At 36.8% G+C, this 11,664-nt stretch overlaps 1 protein-coding gene across 1 annotated transcript in view; it reads left to right on the top strand.

Moving 5' to 3' along the window:
• slc39a8 (solute carrier family 39 (zinc transporter), member 8) overlaps positions 1–9,625 on the top strand; it is a 31,441-nt gene extending 21,816 nt beyond the window's left edge. Inside the window, exons 6-9 of the mRNA XM_002934766.5 lie at positions 148–309; positions 2,788–2,995; positions 3,967–4,151; positions 8,887–9,625. Of these exons, the coding sequence (XP_002934812.2) occupies positions 148–309; positions 2,788–2,995; positions 3,967–4,151; positions 8,887–9,036 (705 nt within the window). The 3' untranslated portion in view covers positions 9,037–9,625. The remainder of the gene's footprint in view (positions 1–147; positions 310–2,787; positions 2,996–3,966; positions 4,152–8,886) is intronic.
• Positions 9,626–11,664: the final 2,039 nt, after the last annotated feature.

Here is an 11,664-nt window from a genome sequence, read left to right on the forward strand (position 1 = left end):
GCTTACCACCAGCTCGTTTCTCTAATGGTAGTAAAATTCTAATAGTAATTAGTGGGGGACAAATAGGATCTGCTGGTGTATAAATGTGCCCTACAAGCTTTGCATTTATGATACAGATTTCACTTAACTGAATTATTTTGTATTTAGGGTGTCCATACCCATTTAGAGATTGACCATGTACCTCATCAAGAATTCCATATTGAGTCTCCAGCAAATAAGATTCCCAATGGAAATATTATTTATTCAAATCCTGCAGTAGCAGAGGTTAATGGAGTAAATCATCTGGATAACATAAAGGTTTCATCAAAGGTACAGTAACTATACTTTTTTTATGCAACTATGTGGTATCTAAGGTGCTATTAAGTTACATTAGCAACACATTATTATTATCATCCTTAATAGTACACTGATATGTTTAACTCAACATATCTAAGGCTGAACTCACTGAGATGATATACAAAGTTGACCTAGAGCTTATGTAAGCACAATTGTGCAACCTTTTCTCTATGAAATTAAAAGTGATTCACAAACCAGTGGGCATCGGCTTGCTGTGTGTGCCTGCCTAACCATGTCATCAATGAGGCTTAGTGGTCACTACCAGATTCATGACCAGTGTGGGGGGTCATGGCAAGAAAAAGTGGTACCATCTCTGTTTGCAGTGCTTGTATATTGCCACAACAGCAGACACTGGTAACAGAGACTGGACTGGTGTCTATGCATGTCTGGCTGTTTCCTGTTTTCAATACTTGTTCCCCCATTATCTTTATAATTACATTTCTTGCACTTCTTTGAAATAATATGGAAAATATAGCATTCATCCATCAAGTTTTTTGAATGTTTCTTTCTGCCAGACGTTACTTATACACTTATACTGGACAGTATTTCCCATTGACTTAAACAGATTAACCAAGGTCTGTGGTGGTGTATAATAATGGAATCAAAAGTTGTGGAAAAATAAAACACACACCTTCATAAATGCTCTATTTTTTTACTCAGCTTTTTACAGTTTATTTTGGCGTTCATCATTTTACACTGTATGATAAATAGGCCCCTAAGTATATATCACATTCTGAGCCTCTAATATTTAGAAATATTAGTACAATACGCTGTAGTAAAGTGTTTTTTGCAGTGCTTTAATGCAAAATCTACAGTTGCACCTTAGATTTTCAGTTCACAGAAGACCCTTTTGTTTGAGAGTGAGAGAGAGAGAGATTGAAATTCTCATTATTGACCACTTAGCTGGAATCTCCACAATTCAGCACTAAACATAGTTTATCTTCTTTGAACTCTATAGCCTTAAACAGTGATATAAGAAGTTGGCTAAGCAAATACATTAATTAGAATTGTCAAGCAATATTTATTTGTGCTAAATCTGGTAGCTAAAAGTTATGCTGACAGGAGTTGGTTTGGCTATAAAAGAAGATGAATTGCAATAAAACACAGAATTATGTTGACCATATTTATGTTTATTGCTGTTGTATAATTTTCTTTTAACAGTTAAAAATGTTAAGTCAGCAATTGGATTGGGTAATTACACATGGTTTATCTAAAAAATAGCTTATTTCCCGAACAATATTGGCTTCTGTCTTTATTATGTCTTAGAGGTTATGAACCCAGAACTGGTATGTTCAAAGAAAATGCAAAGTTAGCAAACTGCTATGTTTAGCAACTAAGGTGTGTTCGGGTGGCCTGATCCAGGTCAATTGGAGGTGCCACCATACATAAATATAGGTGCTTTTGCCCTTGTATGTCCCCTACTTTCAATGGAATTCAGATACTTTATGTGCATTATCAATGGCAGGTTATTTATTTCAAGTATTTCAGTGATAATTTCTAATTTCATCACTCTTATTTATTGAATGTAAATTCACTTCATTTCGCTTGGCACAGGTTAATGATTCACTAGTTCTGGATATTTATGATAGGTCAAACAGACCTTTTTAAAAGATACTTCCTTTGGTTTAGCTGGCAAGATATTTCCAAAAGACACTGGCCAGTTTTTTGGGCAGACACAGTCAGGTCAATGTGACTTGATGCTCTTGGGCCCAAAACACATTAGGATTCATTTACTAAATGTAGGGTAGGATGCAAAGTGTAAAAATGTGTGCAATGTTTTTAATTTTACTTTCTGCCCTGCAGAAAGCAGAGACTGGCATTCCACCCCATGAATACAATGCTGCCTGAGTTCGCCATAGCTGTATTTATAAGTTGGGGGTTTGCATACACTGATCCAGAGTCTCTTTTCCTTTACAAATGACTTATTTTAAAGGGCAGAGGTTTACATTATTCTGAACCTTTCCTCTTCATTAAAAGAGAGAACAATGGTCTGCTTAAAAGTAGAAATAAACTTCTGTTTTGCAGCATACTGGGATAGAACAACAAATATTTGCTTCCAGCACGGTATAATTCATTAGTGCTTGCTGGGAAAGGTTTCAATGCATTAGTGAAAATTGTCTTAGGAAAAGTCCAGTTGGCAACTATCCTGTGACACAAGCTGAAATGTTACAGGACAATCCTTCATGGGAGAGTTAGTTACATTTTGATGTGTCTCTCATACATTGTTACATAACCCTACCACCATAATCATACACCATTACATAACCCCGATACATGCTAACCTTAAAAATAGTCTTCAAGACAGAGAGCCATTTAAACTGCCTTTCCATCTATCCCCCTGAAAATGTATAAAAGCCATCCCTTTCTTTGCATTGCATTTGACAGGTCCATTATGATGAATTAAGAACCAATAGGAAATTTCTGTTATAATTGCCATGTGCTTTCTGACAGGACGCAGTAGAAGAAGTATATTGCTGCAAGGTATTGAAGTGGAGACCTCTGAAGAGCATTGGCACATTAGCCTGGATGATTACTTTAAGTGATGCCCTGCACAACTTTATTGATGGACTTGCTATTGGGGCTTCCTTTACGCTGTCAGTTTTGCAAGGACTGAGTACATCTATTGCAATTCTGTGTGAAGAATTTCCTCATGAGTTTGGTAAGCATGCATAAGGTGCAAACGGACAGTTTCACAAGTATAAGGTACTTCAACCCTACAAGCCACCTAATTGGTTGGTGCCATTTAGTGGTCAAACTATAGTATAGCCTATTTATATTAAAGGAAATTTTTAATTCACCTCCTTACACCCTTGCTGTCAATTCTGTGAGCAATCATGGGTTAACTTGTAAATTTTGCTGCATATTTGACCGTGGGGATCACTGCATGAGCATATACCCTTGGCTTGATTAATTTTTGACAAATTTTGTAGCAACCACTTGTTGCTTAGAGTACATATGCTATAAAGACTTCAAATAACTGTTTATGTTATAGATGTACCGCTTACATGTCCTAAGCCACTTTTGATTTGGTCTTTACTATTTATTTTAATTTTTTTTTTAAATTATTAGTGAATATATTCTTCCTATTTTGAGCCTGCAGCTGAAAACAGTCTGGAGGTTAGGGGTCACTAATGCTGGCCACCAAAATATTCTGAGAGCTCAATGTTATTTATTTATTTATGTTTTTATTACTTATCTTTTTAAATGAATGACCTCTTTAATGTACAAACCTGGCCCTGCTGGAATTTCATTTGTAAAATGGGCACAAATGACATCTATAGTTTATGTCCTGGTGCACCTGCCAAGCAGGATTCATAATTCACATAAATGAACTTATACTTTATGAAAGTACTGGACCTTTAAACTATGTTGTGTTGTTATGAGTCTGTGCTGTTGCCAGTTTTATACCTTTCAAAATAATTATATTTGCGTGGCAACTCCTTGTGACTTAGTCCTAGTAAATTTGAGTCTACTGCCAATAGCTATGATACGACTTAAGGTATCACTAAAGAGGGCAGAAGGACAATCTCTGTGCATCTGAGCTTTGTACCGAAGGCATAAAACAAAACACTAGTCATAGCTGTATTTTTAATAATATATTATTTAACAGATGTTTCTTTTGCTTTTCAGGGGATTTTGCAATCCTAATAAATGCTGGAATGAGCATTCCCCAAGCTTTGACCTTCAATTTCCTCTCAGCTTGTTCATGCTACATTGGCCTGGTATTTGGGATTTTGGTTGGCAACAACTTTGAGCCAAGTATCATTTTTGCAATTGCAGGAGGCATGTTTCTTTACATTGGATTGGCAGACATGGTAAGAAGCTCACAGATCTTCATGTATTCATGTTAAATTAACAGAAATACTATAGGAGTCATTTAGGCCTTTCTTGGTAGTTTGCAAGGTGGAAAAGCAGGTGCATTTTTTGCACTTTGCACAGTGCCTTCTGCTATTGAAAGATTGCAACAGCTCAGCAATGTTATATTCATGAGGGGCAGGAAGGGGAGGCATGCAGGTAACATCTCCTGCTACCTATCTGTCCAGAATAAAGTTGCACTGGGTGGGCAGGAGATTTGACAAAATGAATATTACTAAAAATTAAAAAGTGAGAGGCCTTACACCTTTAAATTATTGTATAAAGACCAGATTTCTAATGTGGTAATAACCCTAAATACACACCTTAATAAAGTTTAAGATTTCATTACTAGTATCTTTTCTCATTTCCATCTTTATTTGTACTGTAAAATTCCATGAGGCTATAATAAGAACACCAATTTGTTATAATTTATATTAATTGTACATTTCTGTACCTTTAACTGTTTTGTATAGCGAGTAACACAGCTACTTAGCGAATACATGTATTTATGTTGTATTGTGGAAATCCACAGTACCTATGTCAGAAAAATATTTTGTTGTCTACATTCTTGCTTTCTAGGATATCTGTAATAGGATTAGGATTAGTGATTTGTAATGCAGAGTTGTATTTTGGTACATAAAGTAGCAGAAATCAGAGGGAAAGATTTATCTGGTATGTTCTATCTTAGCCATTGTTGCATATTTGCCAAAGTTCTTAAAGCAAGAAAATATAAAGAATCAACTGCAGATTGCAGATTAGTTTTTGAAATGCTAGGCTTGTAGTTTTTTTATGCAGAGAAGAGGCAGGGACACCAGAAAAATAATAGTATGTGTTTACTTAATTCCACTGAAAAACACATGAACTGAATGCTTTTCTTCTCAAAGAAACAAAAGCATATAACAAGGTTAACACCCTCTTAGTCCAAATTCACAATCAGGATCAGTTTCTCTCAGTCAATCAGACTCACAGCCCAATAACAAGTCAGCTTTCTTACACAGTCATTCTTTAGGCACAGTCTTCTCTCAGGATCCTTGGCACTCTCTCTTCGTCTCTCTCAATTTCAGGCTCCACAGGCCAATTGGCTGTCTCTCAGATTCCCTTAAATACTCAAAGAGGAGCCATCCCCCCTCACCATGAACACCCTTCACACCATCGGTGATTAGCAGGTTCAGATCTTTGAAAAGGTTGCGACTTTCCACTAAATTATCTGGCTAGGAGTCAACCATAACCCCTATTCTGCCGGACAACACTTTTTATCTTATTTGGCAGCTCTGCTTTTAGCTACCACATGCCTGGCTTGCCACCTCTGTTAGGTACCTGAAGTGATTCAACAGTTAAGTTAGCAAGTGATTGGTTAGGCCTATGGAACTTGGTGCAGGTGGTGAGAGACAATGTTAGGCCAGCTAGCTGAGCAGCTGAGATTTCAACAATGAGTAAGGGGGGCCAGTGTCTTGCCAGTTAGCAATCCAGTGAGAATTGAAACTAGTATGTTCCTTTGTGCCTGTGGTTAGCGATGAGTGAATCTGTCAAAAGATTTTCAAAACGGCGAAAATGCTGCGCATCAAAAAAAATTGTCACCCTCAACAATTCTTTTGACGCACGATTATTCTTTTGATGCCGCAACAGTTCTTTTGAGGCGCAACAATTATTTTGACGCGGGTAAGAAATTTTTCCCGCGAATCCATGCCTGGCGAAACATTTCGCCCATCACTACCTGTGGTCTGTGAAGTACATAGCCTCTGATCTAAAAAGAGAGACAGGAAGGTAGGTAACAGGCAAGCCCAGCGGCCTGGGAATCCTTTTTCTGGGATTTGCATAATGACTATTATTGGAGAAACTATACTGGTGACTACCTGTTCCTGTGTTCATCAACCAGGTAGTGTGGACCTCCAGTTTATTTTCCTCCTAGTATATAGTTACAAGGCCCTTCTGTTCTTTGATAGTGGTATGTACCTTAATGGAAAACTACACCCCCAGAATGAATACTTAAATAACAGATATAATCTATAATATTAAGTGGTCTATTAAAGAATTTTACCAAACTGTAATTGCCTTTCTACATATTCTATGTTGAGCCACCATTTTGTGATGGGCTGTGTGCTCCCACAGTGACACATGACAGGAAATAATGCAGCTCTAACTGTAACAGGAAGATGCGTGGGAGTAAAATGCAGAACTCTGCCCATTACTTGGCTGATTGAGTGACATAACATGTATGTGTGCTCTTGGTTTGTTAGTGTTCACTGTGAATTGTATGATACCGGGTGGGGGGGCCCATAGTACTTAAAATTACAGTTTTCTATATAGGATTTCCCAATGGCACATACCACTACAAAAATGGTTTATTTAGATGCAGTAGTATATTTTAATGAAAATTGTTTGCTTAGGTAAAAAAGGGTTTTACATATGGGGGTTTTCTGCAATATATTTTTGTAGAGGCCTACATTGTTCAGGGTATAAGTTATTGGACACCACGTTATACACAGCCATGTTTATTACTTTGGCTACACCAAATTCACCAGTTAAGTCAGCTTAATTTGGATGTTTTTTACTGGCAGACATCAATATTTTGCTAGCTCTCCATTAGTGGCTATTTATGGGTCTAATTTGTGGAATATGTAGGTGTCAATCTTTGTATTTAAAAGGATTTAAACATTGGAGCCCAGCAATAAAGTAGTCCTTGGACTGTCACAGAATGATCTCCTAATGAATTACAGGTATGGCATCTATTATCTGAAAACCCATTATCCAGAATGCTCCAGATTTCACAATTCCATATACTCCATTTTAAACATTTCACATTTCCTTTTTCTTTTTAATAATAAAAAAGTACCTTGTACTTGATCCCAACTAAGTTAGAATTAATACATGTTAGCAGGAAAACAATATTATTGGGGTTATTTAGTGTTGAAATATTTTTTAGTAGACATAAGGTATGGAGATCCAAACTACAGAAAGACCCCTTATCCAGAAAACCCAAGGTCCTAAGCATTCTGGATAACAGGTCCCATACCTGTATAATAATAGATTAAGGTTTATCTTGCTTAAGTGGCATATATTTATATATATATATATATATATATATATATATATATATATATATTGTAAACATATATCCCGCACTCACAGGGCTTATGAAAACAAAATAGTATTTTATTGGCAAGTGACTAACTTTTCGGCTGACACAGAAAGGCTGCTGTGTCAGCCGAAACCGTTAGTCACTTGCCAATAAAATACTTTTTTGTTTTCATAAGCCCTGTGAGTGCGGGATATATGTTTACAATATCTATGCTTTTGACATTCTGCACCCAGGCATCTGTTACCTATTTTTGATACGTGAGTGCCTGATCCCTGAGTAGTTACCTTTTATATATATATATATATATATATATATATATATATATATATATATATATATATATATATATATATATAGGCCTGAAAAATATTACTCAGTCCTGCACAGCTACAATTCTACACTTGTGATACTATATTGCAGGGATCATCAAACTATGGCCCGTGGGCTGGATCTGGCCCCCCAAGGTAATTTACCAGGCCCCTGCTGCGTCCTCATCCCTGGCTACTACCTGTCTGCAGATGCAGGGAGCCGGAGGACGCAGTAGGGGAGCAGGGAGCTAGAGGACACAGGGGGGAGCAGGGAGCCAGAGGACGAAGTGGTGGAGCAGGGAGCCGGAGGGCGCAGTAGGGAGCGGGGGAACAGGGAGCTGGGGAGGGTTGGGGGGCGTAGTTTGAGGACTACAGTTCGGCCCCCCAACAATCTGAGGAACCATGAACTGGCCCCATGTTTAAAAAGTTTGAGGACCCCAGCTATATTTACTACATTACTACAAGCCACTACTTGATGTAACACTTTGGCATTGCTACATTTGCTTCTTCCTAATAATATGTTTCAACCTGGCATGCACACTTCATACCAGTACTTATTCCTACACATTTTCTTTCCTTTTTGATTACTTTTTTATTATGTTTAGTTTGTTTATCAATATATTTTTGCAAGGTGTCGTCATTTGGCGCCAAATTTAACCACAGGGTATTTAATGGGGGGTGGGACACCATGCAGCATCCTGAGACCGGTCCTAATTTGTGACCGAAACGTCGATTTTTGCACATTAAAGAATTTGATGTTTTTTTCATCAAGACCTGTGAGTGCTGAGTCCTCTGTTTCCTGTATTTTCAACATATTACCCGGCACCCAGGCATTTTACCATTGTGGCGTGTGCCCTCCTTCTATTATGTTATACATATGTATATATATATACATTTTAATTAATGAATTCACATATTTAAAAATGATTTCATTTTTTCTGTAATAATAAAACAGTGCCTTGTTTTTCTTTCCAACTAAGATATAAATCATCCTTATTGGGGCAAATAATTCTTTTGGCATTATTTAACATTTAAATGATTTTTAATAGACAAACTATTGAGATCCAAATTACAGTAAGATCTATTATCCAGAAAACCCCAGGTCCCGAGTCTTCTGGATAACAGGTCCCATACAGATATGGAGGGCGGAAGAAGATCATAATGATGTGGGCAGAACTGTTTAAATGTGGGTATTATAGAGTTGTAAATGTGTGTTTATTCCTAAAGATAGGTGAATAGGAACCAGTTCTTTGAGCAGCATAATACAGAAAGAATAGTCAAAATGTATTTTTTGGTTCTGTCTTTCAGTTTCCGGAGCTGAATGAAATGCTTAAAGACAAGATAAAAGGAAGGAGATCGGACTTAATCTACTTCTCTATTCAGAATGCAGGTTTACTCTCTGGGTTCGCCATTATTCTACTAATTACCCTCTATTCAAAGGAAATCAAGTTGAATTAAGATGGGTCTTCAGGAGCCACACACGACCTAGCCGATACGACTTGTTGAATGTCATATACATTATTAGCTTTTCATATCTTCCGACCTCAAGAAATAAATGATTTATTTTTATGCACAATTTGATGAAAGGACTTTTAAATTTGGTTGAAAGAATGAACGATGAACTGCTGCTATCTTAGTAAATTTATATAAATATTTATGTTTTTATACTTGTTACACCAGGCATTACCTGTACAGTGTTATAGTGAGCATGGTGTTACAGTTTTTTTCTAAGACTATATAGGCAGCTAGTGCCACCTAATTCCACGTGATTTTGGAAATATCAAACGTGCTCACGTCCAAATCACAGTGAAACTGAGAAGGGCTTTTGTATTTTTAGGGTCTTTTGATGAAAATATATGTATTTTCTTTCTGTACTTTGTACCAAATTGTATTTGTTTATTTGCACTTGAAAGCAAATAGGAATAGTTAAATATACAGAGTCTTTATTTAACTATTTTCTACGTCTAAAATTTAGTTTTTTAGAAGGAAAAAAAAATCATAAAATGTACTTACATTCCTGCTTAATAAATTTAAAAAGTGATTAAAATGTCGTATTGCATGTCTTATTTAACTAGTACTGAGTAGCTGCAATTACAGTAATGCACTCCTTGCAAGCTTAATAGTGATACTGTCACATCAAGTTATAACTTACCGACTGTAGCTTATCCTTCAGACCCACTGTCTGCTTTAAAAAAAAAAACAGGGCACTATATTATTTGAAAAATAATCAAAACTTTATTTCATATTAGGCACAAAATAATCCCCAACGTTGTTTCATCAGTGACACATGCATACAAATACGGTTGCCTTCAACTGGCTTTAGTTTAATTCATGTCCCACTGAAGAAGACCCCTCAATGTGGGGTCAAAAAACATTGGGTTTATTTGTCCTTATGATGAAATAAAGTTCTGCTTATGTTTCATATAATAGAAGGCCCTGTTCCCTGTTTGTGACTGTTATATGATGGAGACTTTCAGCCAGCTCCTCACAGTGAGCATCTTGCTTAAAGTGTTTTGGTGTTTTTGGTGTAACAACCAAACATGTCTGTGTAATCCATTGTCTGCTTCAGACTTGCTCTAATGTTTTTTTCTGCAGTGATGAGTTTGTGGCATTACTATTTAAGGCAGAAAGTAGGGATACACCAAATCCTTTATTTTTGGATTCTGACATATACCCCCCCCCCAAAAAAAGTGTCTCAATAAAAAACTGAAGCTGATCCCTAATCCACTTAATCAATTTGAGGTAAATGTAAAAATGTTTTTGATCTCTGAACAAAATAGTGTCTCTTGTTTAGTTGTCCAGAGCTTTAAAGTCATATGCTGCTGGTTTAAAGTCAATATTCTGCTGAACCAAATCCAAACCCTAGTGACCTAATATTAATTCTGCAAGAAAATGCTGAGATTTGAAGGATGATTAGTGTGATAACACAGTGGAGTGTAGGTAGCATAGCCATGCAGTACTGGGTCTGGCGATGACCCAATACATATGCTACATCAGGTCTCTAGACAGCTCTTTATCCATCACATCAATTCTGTGATCACACCCTAGGTATAATCTCTAGCCTCCCTCTAATTTATTGGCATTGGTTTAGGCTGCCAATTTATTGGCATCATTGATCATCATAGCCACTCATTCTGAGCCATCAGTTTTCCCCTTGAAAGATTTCAACACTTTTCTTAGGAATAAACCTAGCCACACATGGCTAGTGGGCTGTCCCACTTATCATTTCTATATAGTACTATGTATCCACATGTGTGCACGGATCCTACCAACCCACCTCAAACTTTGTTACTTTTTCTTTGTATTTTATATTTAGTCCAATACTACATTTTGAGGAGTAGTTGCGAATTTCGTCTTATAGCGTGCATGTAAAATTTTATCTGGATTGATTCTATAATGATGCCCATGTAACTCAGATTACAGATAATAATATTGTCATTCCTGGCTTAAGTGGTCAGACCGGTGAAAAGTTCTATCTAGCATTTAGGCCCAAAGTAGTAGCATTTAGCAACTTCTTCCAACACTTGTAGTCAGAATGTGCAGTGACCCATGCAACCTCAGTAGGAATGTACTGGCAAGCACTACTTGGATTGTGATCAGTCAGATCTGAATCACAGGCAAAATGTTAATTGGAAGAGACCTAAAAGGAACTGTTTTTACTGTAGTTACTTTGTAGAGTTGCACATTTTATGCATGCTCATGGATATTCAGAGCGAGGACAAGGTATTTGTCTAAAAGATTAATTTATTTTTGTTATTAAAAAAAAAAATAAATATATAGGATTCCCTCAACAAACATCTCTGTTCTTTGTTATCACAAAGATAACATTGCATTTATTTAAAAAATGAGTATTCCTATTTGTCGTTTGTTTTTTGCCTTGTTGTTTTTAAAAACAACTGCCCTCCAGTTGTTAGCAGCTCCAGTCCCACCAGTAGCCTCCCTTTTGTCTGGGTAGTGCAATATGCTCATTGGAGATATCAGGACTTTATTTACTTCGGCCATGGGCACATTTGCACAATCGCTTCCCTTTGTGCTCATTTACACAGTAATGGCATCTTGGCCATTTCTGCACTCTGCTCTTTGTGA

The sequence above is a fragment of the Xenopus tropicalis genome, chromosome 1, assembly GCF_000004195.4.
Source record: "Xenopus tropicalis strain Nigerian chromosome 1, UCB_Xtro_10.0, whole genome shotgun sequence".
NCBI classification, from domain to species: Eukaryota; Metazoa; Chordata; class Amphibia; order Anura; family Pipidae; genus Xenopus; species Xenopus tropicalis.